At 42.8% G+C, this 26,512-nt stretch overlaps 1 protein-coding gene across 1 annotated transcript in view; it reads right to left on the bottom strand.

The window, feature by feature from the left end:
- LOC142074893 (leukemia inhibitory factor receptor-like) overlaps positions 1-26,512 on the bottom strand; it is a 33,335-nt gene that overhangs the window by 5,653 nt on the left and 1,170 nt on the right. The window contains 12 exon segments of the mRNA XM_075135855.1: positions 123-224; positions 1,849-2,028; positions 11,476-11,689; positions 12,121-12,191; positions 12,356-12,521; positions 15,266-15,411; positions 16,880-17,043; positions 18,880-19,009; positions 21,105-21,374; positions 21,657-21,831; positions 22,660-22,823; positions 24,570-24,701. Coding sequence (XP_074991956.1) covers positions 123-224; positions 1,849-2,028; positions 11,476-11,689; positions 12,121-12,191; positions 12,356-12,521; positions 15,266-15,411; positions 16,880-17,043; positions 18,880-19,009; positions 21,105-21,374; positions 21,657-21,831; positions 22,660-22,823; positions 24,570-24,701 — 1,914 coding nt within the window.

The raw sequence follows: 26,512 nt of genomic DNA, 5'->3' as shown, positions 1-26,512 counted from the left end.
AGCAGAAGTCAGTAGTATTGCATGGGGATTCTGGTCTCAGTCTTCTTCTGCCAACACTGAGCTAAAAATAGACACAGTCTAAATTCACTTTGTAAAGATCCTGAATGATAAAGTGCACTTACGCAGCTCTTTCATATACCCAGTTATGTTTTTCAATAGCTGATATCCACTGGATTTGCAGCCATATAGTGAAAAGTTGTATCTCACGCCAGGTCTAAACAGAGCTGCAAGAGAAAATTGCTGTAAGAATATTTCACTTATGAAGAGTGATGCTTTTAGCTTTCACATGATGTAGACTTATATAAATACGTATTAAAAAGTTACAAAGTCTTAGACCACAGCGTTAGGTATAAATACTATCCCTACTTGTAATTCCTACAAAAGCTATGCCACCAGATGCGGTTTAGAAGTAGTAAGCAAATCTAGCTCCCGGAGAAATTTTGGTTCTAAACAATTAGGATTCAAAACAGGCTACTCAAATTGCATAAATTGCTCTTTCCATGAGGAAACACAAACTGAAGTTACAAGAAACAATCCCCTTCCTTTCCTCCCATGGCAGCTATGTAGATCCTGCCTCTTCCTCAGAAATACAAATGCATTTTGAAATACCCAGGCTTATTACAGCAACAGTACAAAAGAAATTCAGAGAACTCTCAAAAGTGATACTGAAGCACTTAAGCAATGAATTCCAGGCCTGAACTGACTCTACAAAACACAGATAGTCATCAAATTTCCATTTCGCATGCTTTTGATGGAGGCATAGGTGTTGTTCGATACTACAATGTGTAAATAATTTACCACTTTCTGGGATTTCCTCAAGTCAGGAGTGTACACTACTTTCAAGATTTTTTCTAAACAAGATGCTACTGTGAACCTCTACAGAAGTCAAGTGGGTTTTGCAAAAGTTCAGGTCCAGCCTGAGAGATTCTCCTGGCAGGACTAAGCCCAGAGGTGAATTTGCCAGCTTGAGCCAAGCCCTAGCAACCTGGTAACTCCCACAACATGCTGCAAGAAGCATCCCAGAAAAGAGCTCAGGACTAGAGCAGTGCATCCTAGAACAGACACAGCATTGTCTTCTTCGAAAAAGCAAGCTCTAGCCAGCACAAATGAAAACAACATGGACACAGTGTTGTAATTACAGGCAGGAAAGCCTATTGCCCCCTTCCAGGTCACTCCCCCCCCCAACTTTCCTGTGTACACAGCTCCAATTTGTTTTCTCTAATGGAGACTTCATATACTAAACTCTTATAAAAAGAAAATATATACCCTTTTAGAGAGCAGAGAAAAATCCTACATCTTTCTTCAGTCCTCTCTTTCCTTTTCTGCTCCTACTAGTCCCACCACAGCTGAGTTTCATTTCCCTGATCTGCCCACCAGCACCTAGAGACCTGGAATGTGCCCTGTTCCAGGAGATTTCAATTGCTAACAGCAAGCCAACACATGGAGGTCATACTTAAAAAAAATCTGCCTCATGTAAAATCAATGGATTAGTCTTCCCCCCATCCTGAGCAGCGCTGTTTATGTTTAGAATCCAAATAAAACCCCAAACCCTAGATTAACTGTTATGCATTAGGCTGAGTTAGGAAGTTGTTGGGTGTAGCTAGAAGAGGTAATTTCAAAACAGTTAATAAACTTAGGATGATAACAGTTAAGTCAAGACTGATATTTGGATTTGGCAAGGCTGTGTAAGAAATTAAAACAAACACAGTACCAAGAAGGGGTTCATTTATATATACAAGAACACAGCAATGCAACAATCCTTGATCTATAGCATTTGTGCTGCTCTCATTCCACTCACTGCTCAGGCTCTCAACCAGAAAGACTCACAAAAAACGATTTCTGACTTACCAGATTTTATCACTGCATCTGTTGTATTTGAAGGAAATTTCTGCCAGTCCACACTACAGGGTTCAGACCCAGAAGAATGACACCATTTTACTGTGTAGCCACAGGTCATGTTGGGGTAAGAATTCCAAGAAATATAAATTCCATTCTCCATTGCCACAGCCCGATCTGTTTTGACATTGTCTGCAACAAAGACAACACAAAAATCCATCAGAGAGCAGACACTTATCTGTAGTCCAAAGCCTTCCAGCCACAGCACAAAAGTTTTATAAACTGCAGTAATTTCTAAGAATGAGAGACGCACTCCTGGTACTGTGAAATTTGAAGCGGTGCACTCAACTGTGCTTTCTGAAGTGCTGGAAATCAGACGAAGCCTGCAGCAAATCCCTCAGCCAGCCTTAAGCATGATGATGAGAAGTGCTGCAGTTCAGGACTGGCTAAAAAGCACTTTTTCAAGGTAAGGATTTACAGAAGATGTCAGGTTCAAATCTGACTTGACACCAATTTGGCAGGAGCCTCCAGCTCTAAATTCCTGATGTCATTTCATCAAACAGTTGGCTTTGTGTTTCTTTCAGTGTCTTGCTGCCACACGCCCAACCACAGACAACGATTTTTCACTGAGAATCAACAGCAAAAGTCAAGTCCCTGGTGAACTTTACGGAGGCTCCAGTCTACCAAGCGTAAATAAAAAAACCCTGCTGTCCTGGTTCCTGCTGGGACAGAGTTAACTTTCTTCCCAGTAGCTGGGGGGAGGTGCTGTGGTTTTGGGTTTGGTATGAGAGGAGCATTGATGGCCCACTGATGCTTTGGTTGTTGCTGGGTGGTGCTTGCACCAGGGACTTTTTTTCGGCCTCCCATGCTCTGCCAAGTGCAGGGGAAGCTGGGCCGGGGGAAGCATAGCCGGGGTGGTTGACCCAGCTGGCCAATGGGGTATTCTATACCATGTGATGTCATGCTCAGTATAAAAACCAGGAGGGGGGGAGGCTCGCACCCCTCGTGTCACGTGGTCAGTGAGTGGTGAGCAGTTGCATTGTGCATCGCCTGCATTGTATATTCTGCTATTGTTGTTGTTATCATTATTATTACTGATCTACTTTGTTTTATTTCCATTATTAAACTGTTTTTATCTCAACCCACGAGTTTTCCTACTTGTGCCCTCCCGATTCTCTCCCCCATCCTACCAGAGGCGGGGGGTGAGCGAGCGGCTGTGTGGTGTTTAGTTTCTGGCTGGGGTTAAACCACGACAGTCCTTTTTGGTGCCAAACGTGGGGCACAAAGGGTTGAGATAACAACAGATTAACTAGAGCGTATTAAGGAGTTTATATCTGTTAACAGTTGCTGGTCACAATATTGATTCATCCGTTCTCGCTATTAATTTATCTGCTCTGCACCATGCTCTTGTTTTTGCTGTGCCTGTTAAAGATTGGAGTTGGGTTTTGTAGTCTGCTGTGCTCTGCAGTGATTAGTGATGTTTTACCTGGGAGATTTGTTACTAAAACGCTGGCATTGGGGGTTATTTGGTATTTGGGATTTGTAATGAAGCCGTTTCTGCATTTCGGGTACCACCTCATGGAGACCATTAGCAATTATACCTTTTCCTCCGAGAGATTTTTTATGGAGGAAATAGAGAATGGCACCCTCGCTACCTTCCTCTAGGATATCATCTCCTTCATTAAGATAACTTGCCAGTACCTTGAACATCCCTGGGTAGTTAAGATACATCTATTGGTACTCCTTGGGAATATTGTTTTGGTTTTGTCCAAGGTTAATAAGCAATTTAAGAATATGATCCAGAGATCTGCCCCAAGGCTGGATAGTTGAGTGGCAGGGTGAGTGGGATAGCATGGGCAAATGCCTAGGACGGTGGGCACCCCCAGTGTTCTGGAACTTCACCCCTGAACAAGTGCAGAACCCTGAAAAATTAGTAGAATATCTGGAAAAAGTATGCTGTCACACCACCCCCTACGGCAGGCACTGCGACTACCCCAACCCCCACGGCAGGCACGGCGGCTACTCCACTCCCTGCGACAGGGAACCAACCCATGCCAGTATCAGTCGCCCCTATACAAAAAAGAAAATACGCAAGAAAATCAGCTCGTTTAGTAAGGGATGAAGATGCACCAGGGCCATCAGGAGAACAGGAGGAGGAAGAGGCAGAACCCATAAATGAGATGGTAACCACCTGATCCCTATCCCTGGGTGAGCTGTGAGATATGCGAAAAGATTTTAGTCCTCCTCCAGGTGAGCACAATGTAACCTGGCTGCTCTGATGCTGGGATAAGGGGGCCAGTAGCCTGGAATTAGAGGGTAGGGAAGCCAAGCACCTGGGATCCCTTTCTAGGGAAGGGGGCATTGACAAAGCGATTGGAAAAGGGACACAAGCCCTCAGCCTCTGGAGGTGACTACTGTCAGGTGTGAAGGAAAGGTATCCCTTCAAGGAAGATGTTATATGTCACCCAGGCAAGTGGACCACCATGGAGAAAGGTATCCAGTACCTGAGGGAATTAGCCATGCTGGAGGTGATTTATGATGACCCGAACAACGAGCAGTTATCCAAAGACCCAGATGAAGTCAAATGCACCCGACCCATGTGGCGGAAGTTTGTACGGAGCGCACCAGCGTCGTATGCAAACTCATTGCCAATAATGACCTGGAAAGATGGAGAGGAACAAACAGTGGATGAATTGGCTGGCCAAGTCCATCAATATGAAAAAAGTCTCTCTTCCTCCCTATGGGCCTGCGTCTCTGCTATGGAGAAACTGTCTCGGGAGGTCCAGCAACTCAAAGAGGATATGTCTTACTCCCCACCTGCACGGACCAGTATCTCAGCCATTAGGAGTCAGTGTCCCTCTGCTCAAGAGAGGAGATATCGTGGGTACACACCCCGGGCGACCCTGTGGTTTTACCTGTGTGACCACGGAGAGGACATGAGGAAGTGGGGTGGAAAATCTACCTTGACCCTAGAGGCACGGGTATGTGTGTTGCAAGGAAAAAGAATCACACAAGGGGGTTCTCCCAGGAAAACTGCTGCTCCAGTCTCCAGTGAGCAGTTCCCCAGACAGAGTAGAAAGGATGATCTTATTCCTGAACTTAATGAAAGGACTTCTGATTTGTACTTACAAGAAGTGAGTAGCGAATATGATGACCAGGACTAGTGGGGCCCTGCCTCCAGCCAGGTGGAGGAAAGGGACAACCGGGTTTACTGGACTGTGTGGATTCGATGGCCTGGCACATCAGACCCACAGGAGTATAAGGCTCTCGTAGACACCGGTGCACAGTGTACCCTGATGCCATCAAGCTATAAAGGGGCAGAACCCATTTGTATTTCTGGAGTGACAGGGGGATCCCAAGAGTTAACTGTATTGGAGGCCGAAGTGAGCCCAACCGGGAATGAGTGGCAGAAGCACCCCATTGTGACTGGCCCAGAGGCTCTGTGCATCCTTGGCATAGACTACCTCAGGAGAGGGTATTTCAAGGACCCAAAAGGGTACCGGTGGGCTTTTGGTAGAGCTGCCCTGGAGCCTTGGATATGGAGGAAATTAAACAGCTGTCTACGTTGGCCGGTCTCTCAGAGGACCCTTCTGTTGTGGGATTGTTGAAGGTCCAAGAACAACAGGTGCCAATTGCTACCACAACAGTGCACCAGCAGCAATATCGCACCAACCGAGACTCCCTGATTCCCATCCATAAGCTGATTCGTCGACTGGAGAGCCAAGGAGAGATCAGCAAGACTCGCTCACCCTTTAACAGTCCCATATGGCCAGTGCGAAAGTCCAATGGAGAGTGGAGACTAACAGTAGACTACCGTGGCCTGAATGAAGTCACGCCGCCACTGAGTGCTGCTATGACGGACATGCTAGAACTCCAATACGAACTGGAGTCAAAGGCAGCCAAGTGGTATGCCAAAATTGATATCGTTAATGCGTTCTTCTCAATCCCTTTGGCAGCAGAATGGAGGCCACAGTTTGCTTTCACTTGGAGGGGCGTCCAGTACACCTGGAACCGACTGCCCCAGGGGTGGAAACACAGCCCTACCATTTGCCATGGACTGATCCACACCGCACTGGAACAGGGTGAGGCTCCAGAACACCTGCAATACATGGATGACATCATCGTATGGGGCAACACAGCAGAAGAAGTTTTTGAGAAAGGGAAGAAAATAGTCCAAATCCTTCTGAAGGCTGGTTTTGCCATAAAACAAAGTAAGGTCAAGGGACCTGCACAGGAGATCCAGTTTTTGGGAATAAAATGGCAGGATGGACGTCGTCAGATCCCAATGGATGTGATCAACAAAATAACAGCCATGTCCCCACCAACTAGCAAAAAGGAAACACAAACTTTCTTAGGTGTTGTGGGCTTTTGGAGAATGCATATTCCAAATTACAGTCAGATCGTAAGCCCTCTCTATCAAGTGACCTGGAAGAAGGAACGACTTCAAATGGGGCCCTGAGCAACAACAAGCCTTTAAACAAATCAAAAGGGAGATAGTTCAGGCAGTAGCCCTTGGGCCAGTCCGGGCAGGAAAAGATGTATGGAATGTGCTCTACACCGCAGCCAGGGAGAATGGCCCTACCTGGAGCCTCTGGCAGAAAGCACCAGGGGAGACTCGAGGTCGACCCTTAGGGTTTTGGAGTCGGGGATACAGAGGATCCGAGGCCCACTACACTCCAACTGAGAAGGAGATATTGGCAGCATACAAAGGGGTTCGAGCTGCTGCGGAAGTGGTTGGTACTGAAGCACAGCTCCTCCTGGCACCCCGACTGCCAGTGCTGGGCTGGATGTTCAAAGGGAGGGTCCCCTCTACACATCATGCAACCGATGCTACGTGGAGTAAGTGGGTCGCACTGATCACACAACGGGCCCGAATAGGAAACCCCAGTCGGTCAGAAGGCAAAGATTTTGGAATATCCCCAGAGGAAGAGGTGACACGTGCTGAAGAAGCCCCACTGTATAAGAAACTACCAGAAAATGAGAAGCAATATGCCCTGTTCACTGATGGGTCCTGTCGCCTTGTGGGAAAGCATCGGAGGTGGAAAGCTGCTGTATGGAGTCCTATACGACAAGTTGCAGAAACTGCTGAAGGAGAAGGTGAATCAAGCCAGTTTGCAGAGGTGAAAGCCATCCAGCTGGCCTTGGACATTGCTTAACGAGAAAAATGGCCAGTGCTTTATCTCTATACTGACTCATGGATGGTGGCAAATGCCCTGTGGGGGTGGTTGCAGCAGCGGAAGCAGAACAATTGGCAGCGCAGAGGTAAACCCATCTGGGCTGCCTCACTGTGTCAAGATATTGCTGCCCGGGTAGAGAACCAGGTTGTAAAAGTATGTCACGTAGATGCTCATGTACCCAAGAGTCAGGCCACTGAAGAACATCAAAACAAACAGCAGGTGGGCCAGGCTGCTAAGACTGAAGTGGCTCAGGTGGATCTGGACTGGCAACATAAGGGTGAATTACTTTTAGCCTGGTGGGCCCATGACACCTCAGGCCATCAAGGAAGAGATGCAACATACAGATGGGCTCATGATCAAGGGGTGGACTTGACCATGGACGCTATTGCACAGGTTATCCATGAATGTGAAACATGCGCTGCCATCAAGCAAGCCAAGCGAGTAAAGCCTCTCTGGTATGGAGGACGATGGTTGAAATATAAATATGGGGAGGCCTGGCAGATTGATTTTATCACACTCCCACAAACCCGCCAAGGCAAGCGCCACGTGGTCACCATGGTGGAAGCAACCACCGGATGGCTGGAAACATATCCTGTGCCCCATGCCACTGCCCAGAACACCATCCTGGGCCTTGAAAAGCAAGTCCTATGGCGACATGGCACCCCAGAAAGAATTGAGTCAGACAACGGGACTCACTTCCGAAACACCCTCATAGACACCTGGGCCAAAGAGCATGGCATTGAGTGGGTCTATCACATCCCCTATCATGCACCAGCCTCCGGGAAAATCGAACGATACAATGGACTGCTAAAGACTACGCTGAGAGCAATGGGTGGTGGGACATTCAAGCATTGGGATACACATTTAGCAAAAGCCACCTGGTTAGTCAACACCAGGGGATCTGTCACTCAAGCTGGCCCTGCCCAATCCAAACCCTTACGTACTGTAGATGGAGATAAAGTCCCTGTCGTGCACATAAGAAATATGCTGGGGAAGACAGTCTGGGTTACTCCTGCCTCTGGCAAGGGAAAACCCATTCGTGGGATTGCTTTTGCTCAAGGACCTGGGTGCACTTGGTGGGTAATGCGAAAGGATGGGCAAGTCCGGTGTGTACCTCAAGGGGATTTGATTTTGGGTGGAAATAGCCAATGAACTGGATTGTGTTATGTTAATTGCTATATAATACTGTATGTCATCACTTCTATGGTTGCTATATGTCATATCAACAGTATCACAGTAAGAATCACCCAGATTAATGAAGAATGAAGTCTGATGAAACCGAGCAAAGCGCAACGATGATAGAACCAGACGAGCGCTGCGATAATGGAACCAGAACTGGCCTCAGCATGCAACAGTCCAACACCACTCACCACCTCTCCTGCCCTGAAAGACTGTTATGAGAGATGGAGCCCAAAGTCACGGACTAAATGAACTCAATGGACTTTTTAAAGGGATGGACCATAGACTAAGGGAATGATATCTGTGTGTGTATATCAAAAGGCAGGAAAAGTGGTGGTGATTAATTGTAATGTATTGGGAAATGTGAGACCTGGGCATGACGTAGATGGTATAGAATAAGGGATGGATACTGTCCTGGTTCTGGCTGGGACAGAGTTAACTTTCTTTCCAGTAGCTTGCAGGGAGTTGCTGTGTTTTTGGGTCTGGTATGAGAGGAGCGTTGATGGCCAATTGATGTTTTGGTTGTTGCTGGGTGGTGCTGCACCGGGCACTTTTCGGCCTCCCATGCCCTGCCAAGTGCAGGGGAAGCTGGGCGGGAGGAACATAGCTGGGGCGATTGACCCAGCCGGTCAATGGGGTATTCTATACCATGTGACATCATGCTCAGTATAAAAACCAGGAGCGGGGGGCTCGTCCCTCGTTCGTGACACGCGGTCAGCGGTCGGTGAGTAGTTGCATTGTGCATTGCCTGCTTTTTATATTCTCTTGTTGTTGTTGTTATCATTGTTATTATTACTGATCTACTTTGTTTTATTTCCATTATTAAACTGTTTTTATCTCAACCTGCGAGTTTTTCTACTTGTGCCCTCCCAATTCTCTCCCCCATCGTACCAGAGGCGGGGGGTGAGCGAGTGCCTGCGTGGTGTTTAGTTGCTGGCTGGGGTTAAACCACGACACCTGCTTTTCCTTTAGTCTATTTTTTTGTTTCTGATTATCAAAGGTTTATATGTCCTTGAAGTGATCAGATCTGGGAATGATTTCTGATTCCTGCAGCTTTCCTCCACAGCTGTCTGTCACATGGGACCCCGCAGAGCTAAGGGATGTTTTCCAAAGGCCACCATTACAGCTGTGGCCCCACGACAGATCTGCAAAAAGAAATCTCAGGGTTTCAGTTTTTCCTTTTTCAGTGTTCTCCTTTATGCTCCCTATTGAGTCTATTATTTCATATTATTAAAGCCATAAACTATGGAAGGCTGAAGGGCAAGGGCAGTTCTTAAGATGCAATATTGTGAAAACTTTACTTTCACAGACGTGCCATGAATGTTGAAGGACTGTCTATTTCCAAATAATCTTAACATATAGCCAAGTGTACAATCCTTTTCTAGCTTGCTCATGGCAAGACAGACACACATGATTAGAAAGACAAGTCAACTCCAGAAGTCTTTCAATACTTTTCCCTAAAAAACTATTACGCATCTAGTGAAACCACACTTCTATGATGCTGGAAGAGAGCATATTTCTAATTAGACTGCTTTACTTTTCCTATTTACAGGAAAGGCTTTTTACTGACAGTGAGCACATACTCTCTAAAAAATGCTTAACTACACCACACTCATTTTTATTTCCTGAGCTAGATGACTAGAAATTCACCCAGGGCAGTACTGCTCATTTTGGTGTATTTATAGCTGCAACCTAGAGTAGCAGAAATAACTAGTAGCACTACAGTACTGTGGTAGGGGAGCCTGTAACAGCCAGATTATATGCCCCGACTCTCTGCAGAGCACTTTTCAGAGACAGTGACAAATTAATTAAGGCAGAGTACCCTTTGTTTGTGTTTTCACAGCAGATCTCAAGCTTCAGAGCTACTGCTCTCTTATGGACATTAAAAGCACTTACAGACTGTACACAGGAAGCAGCCAGAAAAGATGTTTGGGCAGAAATGTCATCCAGTTCAGTGAATGAGTCATCTTTCATGACTCCAGTCAGTGACTCAGATAATTCCTATACCAACTTGGGAGCAAATTTTCAACAAGTACAAGTTGGGTAACACCAAAGGGAACCTCAGACATCCGAGAGAAAGCTATAAATGAACACAAAGCTCCAGCTGCTATCAGCTGTCCCACACCACAAACCTGTTGCAGAGACCTCCCCGACTCCCAGAGTCTAGTTCTCTTACTGCTGAAGGAGAGCTATAAAAGCATTTTCATTCATTCAACTGTCCCGTACAATTACTTTTCCCTCCAAGGAGCAGATTAAGAATATATTTTAGGTATTGGTGTTTTGGAGAAGCACAAGAAACATTAGAGCAATGGTTTTCCTTTGCATAGAATCAAACTCGGTTTTTCTCTCAAAGTGAATCTCAGTCAAAGCATGTTTCTTCCTGTGAGAGTTGGCACTGTCTTATCAGAACCTGAATTGCAAGATGGGCAACTGTGATACCTGTTCTCTGGGTGGGGAAGGATAAGCAGCACCATACATGCTCCTGGCAAACAAGCAGAGGGGCCTTGCTGTGTAAATCTGTTCTCCCTGCAGAGCATCAGCCAGATCTGGAGCTGAAGGTTTGGGCTTTGGGAGATTACACTCTTCCTGGCGTGCAGGGAAGCATGGACTCTCAATAGCCACATGCAATATTATCTTCTCCCCAAGCTCAGTGTTAGGAGCAGAAAATCATTATCTGGCTCAGCTATTTTCCCTTTACAAAAGCCCACAGCAAGAATGATAGTGTTTTAATTGGGAAACTAAAGTCCTACCTCCTTTTCAGACCCCAGCTCCTAGTACAAGGATGCCAATGCTTTACCAACCAGCCCAATTAACATTCTCCTGCAGAGCTCAGAGGCATTGAACTGACAATTCTCCTCTTAAAAAGCCACACAACACTCCCAAACCTTTATTCTGATTCTCTTTAACATGTAACACTTTTCAACGTCTCAACAAGAACACATAGAAATAAACTGAGCTCCCTAAACATCAGAGATCAACACTAATGCTTTGAAGCCTCATCCTTGTTGTTCCTGGGAGTTCTCCAGAAAAGTGCAACATAGTTGCAGAGACTGCACACTATCACCCTCCTTTTATGCAGAGAGCACAATTAATTGGCAAGATGCTACCCTAAAAGCAAAGCAGCAATTTTTTTCTTCCCCCACCCAGTAGATTTGGGTGGGGAAAAAAACAGAAACCAAACACAAACAAAAAAAGCATGTATCATCTTATTTTTCAATAAAAAAACTCGCCCAGATATTCTCCAAGCTTTGAAGGTATTTAGCTCTCTACTGGGAGCACTCACCACTTAGAAGTTCCACACTCGTTATCCTTGAAGGAGGAGACAAACCTGCATGGTTTTTGGCTACAACGGTAATTACACAGTCATTTTTTCCAAGTTTTATCTCAGTACTGTTTGAGGGTTCAGTGACTTCTTTATACTCCAGTGGTGTCTCTAGCAGGTAGCAGGACACTTCATGAGACACTATTTTTCCATTGGCTTCAGAAAGGGATAAGGGCTATGAACGGACAAAGAGCGCATTAAAATAAAAATGAAATAAACAAAAGAAGACATAGGATAATATGAATTTAATGTCCTGATCTAGTCTGATGAATGTATAGGACTACAAGGCAGAAAAGACAGTTACTCAAGTGTGACTTTGAGAATTAACACATAAGTTTGTAAATGTTTAATTTTCAGCTGGAATGTATTAAAAATTTAATTCTTCATGTGAAATGCTTCTCAATGCAATGATTAAATTATAAAACTTTAATAATATTCTAATTTGGGGAAAAATATTTGTCTCAATGGGTGGTTCTATAAAAAGTTAAGAAAAGCAATCCGATTTATTGACTGTAAACTTCACTCATTTATAAATGTGTAAAAAAAAAAAGTTTTTTCATAGAGTTAGATTACATAATATTTTAAAACTTTAAGTGTCCTATCTACCTTCCAGAAGATTTTTAGACTTTTTCCAGAAGGACTTCTCTCTCTCCAGATATCTGGTCCTCTTGCAGGAGCTAAGAAGAAAAAAAAAAAAAAAAAAAAGGAGATTTTTTTTTTCCCAAGTTGCATAGTAGACAATTTACTATCTATCAAAAAGTTAGCTTTTTAGATGGCTAATTTTAAAATATATGGCTTCACAAGTTCAACATTTTATCATCAAAGAATTAAATAAACTTACGGGCTTCCAGTGTTGTGTGCTCCTCTATCCTGCTCCAGCCACTCCATCTCCAGAAGTGGTCAGCAGCCGAACAACGCACCCTGAACTGATATTTGGTATATGGATGCAATGCGTTCAGCTGAGCTGTGTAAGTTGAGAATTTTCCACCAGGCATGGAGACATTGTGCTGTTAAAAATGTATGGAATTTGACATGATACTTATATATTTTTTGCTCATAGATTATGCTGAAAGTCAACACCTAAAAAAGGTGATATTTTTCCCCAAGAATACTGACAGTGTGAAAAAAAGCTGCAGTCAAGCCCTACAAAGAAATTAATGAAAAAGGAAAATATTTCATATGCAGTCACCCTAAACAAAGGAAAAATTTTCAGAGGTCTGCCAAAATAAAGTCATATATAGCACAGAAATTGAAATATCACAGTAGGTAGCACCTTTGAGATGTAAAGCATGAAAAGGAGAGATAAAACACTGATGAGCCTTCAACAGGATGCACTCTGCACACAGTAGCAGACTGCTGCTTCCCATCTATCCCATCTAGTCCCCCTCTCTCCCATGAGCAGCAAAACTTCTGCTCACACGAGGCAGGCCAGGATTTCACCTCTGGTATTCAGAACCTGCACTTCCACTGTGCACATGCACATCAAACTGGGTGGACAAAGGCCTTTTTCCTAAGACACATGCACAGTCCATCTGAACAAGATGCTTATCATGAAGTCTTCTTCCTAGGCAGTCCTTTTTCCTTCAAAAGATGGTATCCAAGTCTTACCCAGGTGATCTCTGTTCACAGCTCTTATTACAGGACTAGTCTCTCCTGTTATTAAAACGGTGCGAATCTAGGGAGTATTTCAGTTTCATGACTACTTAAAGAAACCCTAAGCCTGGGAATATTTTTTAATGAATCTAATTATAACACGTGCATCACAGCTGCCAAAACCTGGACTCCAAGTGACTTTAAGCTGCAACTAATTGTGCTTTTCTAAAGCCAAATGACAACTTGAAAAATATCAAAAAAGCCAAAAATCTTTCATACAGATGGAAAAGCTTCTGAAAACATCCTCAAAATGCCATGTAAAACCCCATAACAATTTCACAGCTACTTTTGTTTATTACAGAAAACTCTTGGAAGTTTTTTATTAAGCAACCAGAGACAACATAACTGCTGTAAAAGCTTCTACCAAGCTGTTTGCTGTGTTTCAAAGTATCTGTAACTGAGGGCTCTGATACAAGTGCAGTGAATCAAACTGCTGTAGCAGCGTAAGACCTTATCATCTCCCACTGCCCCAGATTACTGACCCGGTAGCAGAGTTCACAAGCAAGTGTGTGCCCCAGGCTTCGAGCAGTGTAACTCTGGATAGACAGAACTGTGCAAATCTACTTTTTTAGCAGTTTAAGCTAATTGAGCTGGGGGTGTTTGTTTCCCCTGCTGACTGCTCCAGAAGCAGTAACTGTTGGGAGCAGAGAAATGCAGACAACTGTGGTTGAGGGTATCTCAGACTACTACACCAAAATCCAACACAGCTCATCTGTCAGAGCTGTTATTTACATCTAAAAGCCAGTTCCTTCTCCTGTTAATTCCCAAGATATCTATGGTTTTCTTTGCAGTACCTAATCTCTGGGTATTACTTAACACATGTCATTACAGATAAAATATAAAAGCTTAAAGCTTCCACACTCTGCAAGTGCTTTGAAAGTATTTTAAAAATACTCTTATAGAGCATGCATTACTACCACCCTATTATTTTAGGGACAATGTATATAATGATTATGTTCAATCTTAGCTGCATCACTTCTGTGGCTTGAGGGACTTTATTCAAGTGCCCAACATGCAACTAAATGCAACTGGGTAATAGAACACCCCTGCTAAAAATTAAACTGAGGAACAAGCATTGTGAAAAGCAGCCTCTGAGGTTAATGTGCTCAAATTACAAATTCAGGCTCTGTGCACCAAGACCTGGTAATTCAGCATGTGCCTACCTGAGCTAGTCGGAGATACTCCATCTGAACGCGCAAACACAGAATTTGGGGGTAAACCTCAGGCCAACTGAACATGCAGTTCTGCCATTAGGCTTCCCCAGTGACACAGATCACCCCCACACTAAGTTAGGCAATACGGAAGAAGAGTATATATTCACACCACCTACACTCAGTATCTGATGCTGGTGTCTAAATTAGTATCCTAAGCTCCTCTGACAGTCAGCAGAGTAAATATGCAGCTCCAGTCAGTGATGCAGAGCACCAAAGCCGGGCAGCAGCTGGAAGCCTGAATGCTGGAAAATCTGAACTCCACCCAGAAATACCACCTTCTCTCCAGCTGCAGAGGTCTTCACTAGGGATTACCTACTGACACGCCCAGTGGGAGGGAGAATCCTTCCCTATCCTGTGTCTACATCACTGACATACAAGCAGGTTTAGCAGCTCCCTATTACAGCCACATGCACGTCAATTGCTGACAGCAAACAAATGAACTGTTCTTTGGGGGGACGACTCAACTACAGACTGTAAGAGGCAATCCACAACAACCACCGTGGAAGTCTGCAGGGCAGCAGTATGTCCTGGAACAAGCGTGTGTTCATACAGTTTGCATGAGGAAGAACAAAGCACAAGGACTGTTACCTAAAGGGTCAGCATAAAGCACTATGCACCTTCTCCAAGTTCCAAATAATATGGTGGGTGATTTGACTTTCCACTAAAATGTTTAAAACTAACAAAAAAAAAAAAGCAGGTAACAACAGAGATGAGCAGAACTTTTTCTGATTTTAGTAGATGAACTTCTAGTCATTACCACATTAATCATTTAATAAGATGATCAGAATGAAGCTCTTAAAGAGAAAATAATTTGAAATGTGATTAGTTCAGTGAAAAAGATCAACATTTGAGCCAAAAAAAATTCCATGAAAAGCAACACTTACCAGTTTTTGCTCAGAGTGACCACTGCTAATTTCAATTTGACACAGAAGCCTGATCTCAGCAAAGCTGCCATTTATAAACCAACGCAGACGGACACTTGTAGAGCTGTTCCCAGAAACAGTTAACTTTTCTGGAGTTTTTGGATGAACTTAAAAAATAAAGAAAAAACCCTCAGTTCTAAGAAAAAAAAACATTCATTTTAGTTCAGAAAAATCTGATTTTAAAAGATCAAAGAAAATCAGATGGATAAATAAATGATCCAATCAGCAACTAGGACAGCTGGTGCTGGGAAGGCACCTGCAAGCAGTCTCATTCCTGATGCTCTTCTCAGCTATTAAACATGGGAACAGATTTACTTAAGGCTGAGTAAACTGGCATGTGTGATGAGGAGTTGGAGACACAGAAAAACATTTCCCTTCCTACTGACTTTATCAAAAAAGTGAAATATGGGCTATTTCAGAGGACCACAGCAACGGATGAAATTCACCCAACTTTTTCACCTTCTGGGAACTTTGTAAGTTAGAACTTAAAATCTGCAGACTAGGACAGGGTAGGACTCCTGAATGACCTCTCTCCCCCCAAAACTCCCTTCATGGAACTTTTCAATGATATTCAGTACTACTATTCGTAGCTATGAGAGAAAAAAAATCTGTACTGTTGGAAATGGTCCGGTTACCCTTAAGGAAATATGTACTCTATGTTGGGAATTAAGTGGACAGTGAGGGAAAGAAAGGAAAGGAAACAAATAGGAAATAGCAGTCGTATCAACTGGGTGAAAACCAGCCCAGTTTATAATTAACAGAAACAAATTATGCTTTTCTAGGACCTGTCAATTTACTCTGACAATTCTAATCTCAGGCTAGTTGAACTGGAACATGGACAAAAAAACCGCACCATCTTAAATTTCAAATTCAGTTTTTCAGAGAGAACAGCAGAATGCTGTAACCATTAGGAACCCCTGAATCTTCAGCTGTGGTTGTGGAGGCAGATGGAAAAGGACGGGGAAGACAGCACCAGAAAGGTGGTCATCTTCTCCCTTTCCTTGTTTATACTGAAGGTCTAACGAAAGAAGTTATTTCTTTCTACAAACCATGACAGCAGATGATCATGGCTCTTACCAATAGCAGGTAATACTCCTGCTATTACCTTTTACCTTTTAGTGCTACTTTTTTTATGCTCCAAATCCTGCTGTTGTAAACCTGCATAATATTTTGCCCTATAAGCAGGCACTGAAATACAGGGTCATTCACAGTTCATAAAGTTACACCTAAATTTTAATTATTGATGCATAATAGAATATGAAGTAATATATAAACAGCAGCTGGCTAATTATTAGATTGCAAGTAGCATTTATCCACACAGCAGTGTATCCAATCTGGTAGCACTGCTGTGGAGAACTGGCATTTCCCTGTACACCTAATCTTTGCCTCAGGACATGTCCTAAGCTTTCTTTTCTTCTTTTTAAGTTCAAATTATCAAACATGGCAAAACACTGGTGACAATAAAGCAAAATAATGACAAGCATACCATGTCAGAGTTCTTCCAAACCCAAAGCAAACAAATGGTTAGCATGCAGTAAACATATCTTTTTGCCTTTGTAATTCTTAAGTGCTTACCTCTCTGATTTAAATCAACCAGAAGCAATGACTCTGTTTGCCCGATAGGATTGGAGACGCCTAATATGAAATCATAGGTTTTTTGATCATCCAGTACTGGAAAGCCACAGACACGCTCTCTGTTCATTTCATTTACTTCACATGAAACATTTTTACCAGATATTCTACAAAGTAAAAAGTGGGGATGACACAACTTAATTTTTTAATAAGATAATTTCTAGCAACAGTCAGAAGTCTAGACTGAAAACACAGTAAAGAACGATGGGTTCACTGACACATGGCTTACAGAATGATTTGATCGCAGAGGCATATCTAACACCACAACGTAGGTTAAAGTGGCATCAGTCATGACTTGCCCTGTTCTCACGTGAAACTCTTCTCTTCCACTAGCATAACATTTCCATCTTCTCAAAAGCCTGGAAAAGAGGTAGGTCCTGTAAAACCACCTCACAAGTCACAACTAAGATTCTTATTTAAAGTATCTTTGTTCAGATCAGCATACATTTGCATTTAAAGAATGTTCTTAATTGCTTTCTGAACTAGGGAGATGCGACATGCATTACGTCTTTCTATCAACCCTGCCAAATCAGTACTAAGGTTTGTTACCTGGGATACATCCACTAGTCCTAGCCGTTTTTAAATCAAAAGCAGGAGAGGCAGTCTGGTAACAGCCAAGACCAGAGTTACATCTTTAGGGGTAAAATCCAAAGTGTATATCTGTATGTATGTACATATGTAGAAGTTGCTTTAATTACAATCTGCATAAACCTCTTATTCAGTAGCACAAGTTTAATTTCTTCCTTCGGGCATTTTTATTGTGTTCTAGCTGAGCTCTGAGCTCTCTCCACACCATACTCTCCATTTCAATAGCTCAGTGTGGGCTGAGAACAAGGATGAGAATATTTACCCTGAAATGCATCACATTCATCTCTTTACAGCTTTGAGCTGAGCGAAACAAGTCTGAACTACATCCTCGTTTATGAGCTGAATATGGGCAGCCAGTGACTGGAGCTCCTTTCCTTTGAATACCTGCTTTGTTTTGTCCACCTCTTTGCACCCTACCCACTGACTTTTTTTAGCACTAGCATCCTGGACGACACATGTGACCATAACTCTATCCTCATTCCCTCTGACTTGCTTCAAAGCCACCATGAGACTCTACTTCCCATCAGTTTGTGTGACTCGGGCCTCTCCTGGCTCCCTTCTCTGACTGCTCCTTTGGCATGACGGGGAAGCCTCCTCGCCATGGGAATTTTAACTCCTCACCAACTTCTGATCGCAACCACCAAGGAATCCCATTTGCAAGTGCTATTCCAAAACAATGATTCTTTGCTTTTAAGGCTTTGCACAGCCTAGAATGTAAGACAAACTAGAAGAATATCAGCCTTCACTTCTTTCTGTGGATGATGCCAGCGTTATTTGTCCCTTTCAATGTTTTCCAGGTAACATGCACTTTGCCTGCTCTACACTATCTAGTTCTTGATGCTGGGAGGAGAATGGGTATAGGCTTATTACTATTTTCCCTAGTAGCATTTGGGTGATGCCCCATGGCCTGTCTTACAATTGTTCCTCAGTGAGTTTCTGTCATCCTGCATAGCAGAAGCTCAGTAAATGTCTGACAGATGAGCTGACACAGGTTGCATATAAAAAAAAAATATTGGTGAATGACTCCCACCATCTCCCTGTATTCTCATATTCCTATCCACATGTTGGCAGCAGTCTGACACACTTAGCCCTTTATTTTGTCATAAGTCCATACGGCATAAGTCTTTGGGGAAAGCTACCCTTAATTCCCATTGCAATTTTGCAGAACTAGACTAGGGTTCTCCAGTTTTGTTTTTGGAGTTTAGTTCCAACTTCCACGAACTCTTGAAAAGTATTTTAGGCTCTAAAAAATGGAGACTATCTCATTTAAGCAGGCATGGTGCAGTAAGTCACAGGCAGCAATGGATATACTCCAGTTCTACCTTTTTACTCCTTTTAGTGCTGAATTGTTTTACCTTTCAAATAAACTGTACTTTGTTCTTCGTTTTCCATATAGTCCACTGGGTCTGCCTGGTTTCCAGGTGCATTTTATTATCAGGAAGTTGGACGTTTCACAGCTGAGGTTTTGGGGAATATCAGGGGCATCTGTAGCATGAAAGGAAACCAAAACAGCTGATGTTTTGCCATCCTAGTGTGACAGTTGGGCTGCTAGCTTCCTGAAAGCATCACCATTTGTTTCTGCTGGGTCTAGATTGTGTGCCTCACAAATACATGGTAATAGTTATGCTCCAACCATATAAATAATATGCTTCAAAAAAATCCCAATAAAACAGATGGATAATTATTATCAGCCCCATCTGACTGACACTTGACTCTAAGCTTCTAAGTGGGTGGGTAATCTGGTAAATCACATGCAAATATGTTCACAAGCTCCAGGCTCTGACCTGGAAGTGTTTCACTGAAACTCTGCCAAGACTTTTCCAAAATTCTGAGTGTCAGTTTAGCTGCTGAGCAATGTAGGAATGCTGTCAGCTGTGCGTCACATTTTATTACATGCCAGCCCCACCACTGCTTTGAATTCTCCAAGCAAGTCATGTCAAGGAGATATTCCCTTTAGCATGAATTCCACCCTGAATTTGAAAGTTAAAGCAAGCCCCGAATGGCTTGTCCTCTTCACTGTTGCTTTGGAAGTGCCCATCTTTTTCTTTTAAATCTTGTTCTTTGCTCCCATACTAGAGCGGTGTTGAATGCCTTCCTGGAGAAGATGGACAGTGCTCCCAACAGAGAGGGTAACCATGCTAACGTGAGACTAAGCAGAGCACTTATTTCAAGTCTCATACACTTTTCCCCAAAAGGTAGCACAATAATATCCATGTAGCTGCCCTAGAGAAGGGGCACTAATACAAGAGGCCACAGTGGCAGGCTTAGTTCAGATTATGAGCAGCGGGCCAAAAAGAACACTTCTTTTGCCAGACCTAGGCTTAACCAAGGTGGTGCACATACACATTTACTTCCTCTATCTTTTCTTCCCAAAATGTCTCTCCATCAGCAAGAGCATCCTGACAAGTCCCCTTCCCACTAAGTAGGTACCACAAGAAGAAACACTGGCAGGAAACAGACTTCACCACATCCCAGCTCTTCAAAAACCACTGTATGGGAAAAACCTATGGGATTATCACAGCCTTCATTCATGAACCACTGACTTATTTACCTGGAAGATTCTCCCATAACAGCAAATACTGCACAAATAATGTAAAAACGGCATCTCACTGAGAAGTCATAAAGGGTTGGATTCTGTTTTGCATTTGCTATCACACACTTAATACACAAAATCAATGACAGGAGGCACAAGCTGGGGTTGGGAACACACTTTCAAAATGAGTCCAGTCTCTCCTCTCCTTTCCCTCAACCCCAAGGACTCTAAGTTCAAAGGCAGGCATTTGTAATGGGAAACAGGATTCTAATGGGCAGCTATTGGAATATGATAACTCTCAAAACCCCTGTGGGAAAAACACACAAAGCTCTGAAGTGACCAATTATGGGAAAGAAGAACCAGGTACTTTCAATAGTTTGTTTTAAGAGGTATCTGTATCTGGAAGAGATTTCTGAGGCTGGCATGGTTACACAGAGAAGATACACAATGACTTAGTATCTTTAAAGAAAATATTAAAAGAATGTTTAGAAGATTTTCCAGGAAAGATGAATTGTCAGCTGGGTTCCTTTGCTGTAATTAGCTCCCAGGGAGCTACTGCCCTGGATGAGCATCTGTTGTTGCTGCAAGTCTAACTGTTTTATTGTCTTCATTTGACTGGTTGGTAAATGAATGTTTTCACTTACAATTCTTGCTCTTACTCTTGCCTTGTCAAGGACCAAACTGGAGTAGATGTAAACCTAAAGTGATAGAGACTGAGGACGAATCTTCATATGGCAATAAACTACTAAGTATTCCAGATCATGAAGAAGTGCCTTAGGAAAAGAGATCAAGGAGAGCAGCACTGGGCCAGGTTCTAAGAGAAGAGGTGCTTACATGGGTACCTCCTCATCCTCCCAGCCCTGGTGTCTTCTCCATGTGCTGGAGTTTCCATGGTGAAATCAGTCAAACAATTAAAATCCCAGTTCATCCTCAGAAACCAAAGGCCAGGAAAAAAAAAGCCACAATAGTATCTGTTTCCTAGAAGAACCCCAAGAGTCTCAAAATCATTTTGATTTTCCTAAGGTTAGGAAACATAATTATACATACATCCTACAAACAAGACAGTTCCATCCATCTCATCTTCGGACAGTATGCACACTACATTTGTCCCGCTGGTATCTGAAGCACTGGCATTTAGCACTCTGATTGCACTGCTCCGACTGCTCAGATGTATCATTGGGTATATTTCTGATCCATAAGTAATCCATTGTATCTGCTGTCCTTCTTCATGGATACAACAAATTGTCACATCTGAACCTACTGCCACCACAGTGTCCTGAGGAAACACCCCACTCCCATTGGACTCGGTATCTTTTCCTAGCAGAGAAGGAAGAACAGAAAACAAAACCAAACAAACCCACATGAACAATTTGCTATAAATATATAATTGGTGCTGATCAGCTAAAATGTGACTCAGGAGCACTCCAGTGCATATAAATCAATGCTTACTAGGTTTCATTAACTAATGATTGCATTATTTCTCTAATCAAAACACCCCCAAAAGCAGCAGGCCATCACTGCCTAACACTTTTCCTCTGGCTTTGGCTTACTTTTCATAAAGCGATCAAAGTCCACGTGGTGGCGAGGGAACAAACATACCAGGGATCTCTTCTACTGGGCTCCAGTCACTCCAATCCTTGTGGCCAACAAACTGTGTTACATTAATGTAACAGCGAATCTTCACATAGTGTGATGTACACTCCAAAGGCATATCTGATGTCCAGTTCCAAGAAAGAATGATGTCTTCATGAGTCAGTTTTGAATAGTAAGTCACCTACAAAGTTTTCCCAAAAAAACAACCAAGAGAGAGTTTACGAACACCTGTTAGCAATGACATATAATATCCCAGGTATCAACAGAATGGCAAATTAAGTGAAGTAAATCATAAAATCCTGATAGATGGTTGGAGTATCCCATCTAACTTTCAGTTGCGTTGTGAATTTACTTGGACAAAAGCCTAAGATGCTAAACAGCCCACCAGCCAGGTAGACTGCCAGCCAGAAATATTAGAGGGCAGACATTTGAGGGAGAGCAGGAAGCTCGCCAAGCATTTGAAACGGTATATATTGCATCCCAGTATCCCAGGCCTCTCCCAGGCAGGGAAATGTTCCAACTTTTCCAAAATGAAACCCTTCTAAATATTAGTCCCAGGCTGCACATTTTATCTTTTCTTCATTCCTAAAAATTATAGAACAGAGCTACAAATTGGCCTGGAAAAACTGTGGTTGCAAAAAAAAAAGCAAACTGAACATTCAAAGACCACCAAGACTTGAGACACCGTTGGAGAAGTAAAGCAGAGATAATGGTGTAAAATATCTGCCAAATTCATAAGCAAGTTCTAATTTAAAAAACCTGTACTAGATTAAAAAAAAAATAAAAATAAAAATGCTGTGATTGTGAATAAGTACTGACAGTATAACATCCATTGTCTTCATAACTTTGAAACTTAACAAGAAGTTACCTACCAGCAGTATGACTACACTCAGGTTCTGTAAAGCTCTACAATCTGCATTATTCTCATCTTTCTTCAAATGACCTTCCAGAATATCAGCGGGGGCAAAAATCGTATATATATTTTTCATAAAGGAAGAAAAGGACTTACTTGTGTGACTTTTTCCATTGCTTCTTTACGGAGTATCTCAATCTGCCAAAAAGCATCCAGTCCATATGGGAAGACTGATCCATTATCACTCCACTTCAGATTTAATGTGGAAGTTGAAAAGTCAGGTGTTAAACTAAGAATGTGTGGAGTGAGAGGAACAAATGCTTGAAAAAGAGAGGGGAAAAAAAGCCTATATTCAAGTCATTAGTCAGCAACACCAGCCCTACAGGTGTTTAACAGCCACATCTCTCTGCTCTGAACTGGCTAGTAGCCATACAAACATGTAACTCAACCTCTGTAATTAGAACAAGATGGGCTCTGTCATTACTTGAGCATGAAAGTTCCCAGGAAAGCACAGGTGCTGATGAGTCACCATGTAGTATTTTCTTCTAACATCTCAGCGTGCAGATGTGTGAGTAACTGATCATGAATATGACTCTTCGTAATGCATAGTAAGGAAGACCATATCTTTCACAACCTTCATTCAATGCCACAGAGATAAAGGAAACAGGGTGACAGTCTTCGAAGTGTACACGAGAACACATCTAGGGAGTCTTCCCCCAAAGGAAGAAGTAGGTTTTGGAGACCAGCAGGGAAGAGAGGACTCACACAAAAGCGAGAGTAGGGAGAAAGGAGAGCAGAAGCACGGGGTAGAAGAAGCTCACATGAGGCTCTGAAGAGGATCATGAGGAATGTGATTTTAAGCTACAAGAAATATTAAAGGCATGACATGGTGATGGGGACAGGACAGGGAGATTAAACAGAAGCATCTCTTCTATGAATGGGTGGTGGTGGTGAAGCAAGAGGAGCAAGAGGCTGAGAAGCAGGCAAAGGTTATGGCAGTTCAAGTGGAATTGGGCCTGGTGCAGGATAAATCCTGTTTTTAAAATGTGTGATTTATCCAACTTCGGTCCTGGACAAGGCTCTGAGAGACTGCAAAGTGTTCAGCACAGTCAACACACTACCCGGGATAACCTGTGAGGAACCTGAGAGACCCATCCTGCCTGGAGTCAGCAAGATGCTGGAGAACCCAGTGTGTTTCCCACGTATTTTTGAGATGTGTTTTGTTAAAGTTCCTGAGCTGCTCTCAAGTGAAGAGAAAACTGAGCCATGGATAAGAAGTGCTACTAACTCTAGATTTTGACTGCACTAAAGGAATAAGCAGGCAAACCGAAACCAAAGACTAAATTATGAGCAAGCGTGGCAGATGGTGTCAATGCCATCTTCAGCTTACAACTTCCTCCTTTGGAAGGAAGGAAGTGGGAAAAAGTCTAATTTATCTATGACTACAATATGATGCAGCCTACCTCCCAAGCATAAACGTATTTTGCTCAGTTTCATATACATTTGAACAGAATTGATTGTTGGGCATATATTAAGAAAATATGATCCTGTCAGGAGTGACATATGATATAACTGCCTTTAAAATGTTGTGAAATCGCAGGAATAAACTACTTAATTCTGTAGCGGTTCAGCATTTAAGATGGGAGAACAGGCACTAGGAAGTTTATTCTGCCTTTCCCAAGTCAAGTCTGAGCAAATGCACTTTACGCCCCATGCAGGTACTTCAGTATGTAGATTAAGAACTTGTTTACAAATCCTTCCTAATTTACAATTAGGAAAACAAAGGCTAAGAGTGATTAGGGGGATGTAATGGTGTTGTACTTTGTTTTCCTCCTCACATTCTGCCCTTGATTTCTCTGCTATGATCTATGGATAGAGGGGTTTTCTTTCCCCTGAAGGGGGAGAAAAAACCAACCTATTATGTATGGTAGATTCATATGGACTCAGAACATCAACATTTTACATACAGGAACACTGCCAAAGAAAACTGCAAGCATATACACTTCTGGAGCATTGTTAATCATAGTATAAAGGCCTTATGTACACACATAAAACCTGATACTTACAGATGTCTTTCTTGTGAATTTCAAATTCTTTGGTAGCAAAAACAGCAGAAATGCTGTTTGTGGTTATTGTCACCGTGGTAGAGCTCTCTGGGACTGGAATCTCGACCCTTTTCTCCCTAGTTTTAAAACACACTGGAGGGGGGAGGTCACTGAAAAGACAGAGAGGATAAAGCAGGTATTTCAACTGATAGGAAGCTAAGACAAGTTAAGTCCTATTCCTAGGACACTAATAAAGCACAAATTCTCTGTAATATAACAGAGCGCTCCATATCAAGTCTGTGAAGGAGTAAGACTTGCATGGGCTTTGGTTAGTATCAGATTAACAGGCATTCCCTCGTCTTTCAAGTCACTTTTATCATAGTGGTAGACTATGCACTAGTTGTATAATGCAGCTACCCAGTTGTTAAGAGAACACCTCAAAGTGAAAAACTGACTTTTTAATGAAAAGACACATTTCTGAAACCTCCAGTCACCACGAATTAGTATTTCAAAATAAGCAAAATCCAAAAAAACCCAAAACCCAACAGTACCTCCCCCTCCCTTTATGTTTCCTGACTCCCTCTCCCTCCATTTCTTCCTAAAGTGATGGCATATGAGCGCAAATAGCAGGTTCACCCATCTGTGTCCCCATCTCAGAACAAATCTTTTAGCTCCTTTCTGCTGCTCAGCTCGTAGGGAAAGAGCAGAGGGCAGGGGAGAAAATTGCTAAGATCCCAGATGGAAATACAGTCTGCGCATAATGTTTGTGCAGTGCTCAGCACAATGTGATCTGGCCTTTGTCTGGAGGTAACAATAATGGATGGGTCAAGTCCCTTTGCTCATTATCATTGATATGCAACTAGAAAGGAAAAAAGTTTGGAAAAATCCAGATCTTCCTCTTGGTGGAATGATGGGAGGAAGGAAAGCAAAGAGAACAATGCCAGACTTCCTGCTGAGGGACTGTTATTTATGAACAGGAACAGGACCCTGGAGCTCCCATTGGCTGGAGTCAAGAGCTTGGGTTGAACTTTTAAGATTCATGCAAAAGACTCTGGGCTAGTGAAGGCCAGCTGAGACTTGAGTGCTCAGAAAGACTATTCCTCTCCTGTACTGAGATATTATTAGAGGATGTTTGGGCAACTGAAAAACAAAATCTCTTTCCCTCAGGGAGGTCTGTACTAAGCTCAGCCCTCAGCCTCTCTGCTTCAGGGACCCAAGCCTGTTCTGCTTTGCTAAGGAGAAACAGCAGCAGCTACAAGGCTGTTCTTGTTTAGAGGGCAGTACCTCATGAACTCTGCACTCCTGAACTCTGGCTGCAATGTCACATATATATGTTGGGTTTTTTTAATAGAAATGATAGCTGACAATGCAGGAGGAATAACTAGACACAGAAAATCAAGCATGTAGGTGGAAGAAGTGCAGCCAAGCCCTGGCATCCCAAGGACAAGTCTGGGCTGCCTGCAGAATTTACAGGAAAAAAGACAGTACAAATATCTGGATTGGGAGCAGGATCAAGATGCAAAAAGGATTTGAACTCATCCCTAGCACATGATAAGTATTTGGCAGATCCACAGCATGGGGAATTGCACATGTAGTTCTCATTAATGAAAAACATACTTAAGATTTAAGGTTTTTTTAACGTTTCATGAAATTTTCAACTTCCATTTGCTTCAGAAAGGCTATTGTAATTGTGGAATCATTTTCACGTTTCCTCTAATACAATGCTCTCCAGACAGCTTTAAATTCATAAAGGTTATAAGACAGCCACCAAGAGATTTTTCATGCTTTTCCACATGTGAATCTCAACACTTATGTCATATATTCTACCGCTTTGGCCCATAACATCAGGATTTGCTTCTTCCAACTATCATTTCCTTTTGGATTGAACCTGGTATGAAGATGTCCCTTATGAAAACTGTGAGCAAGGGCTAGGCAGACACACAGAGAAGTCTGAGTAAATGAGA

The sequence above is a fragment of the Calonectris borealis genome, chromosome W (assembly GCF_964195595.1).
Source record: "Calonectris borealis chromosome W, bCalBor7.hap1.2, whole genome shotgun sequence".
NCBI classification, from domain to species: Eukaryota; Metazoa; Chordata; class Aves; order Procellariiformes; family Procellariidae; genus Calonectris; species Calonectris borealis.
This window is presented reverse-complemented; position numbering and strand designations above follow the sequence as displayed.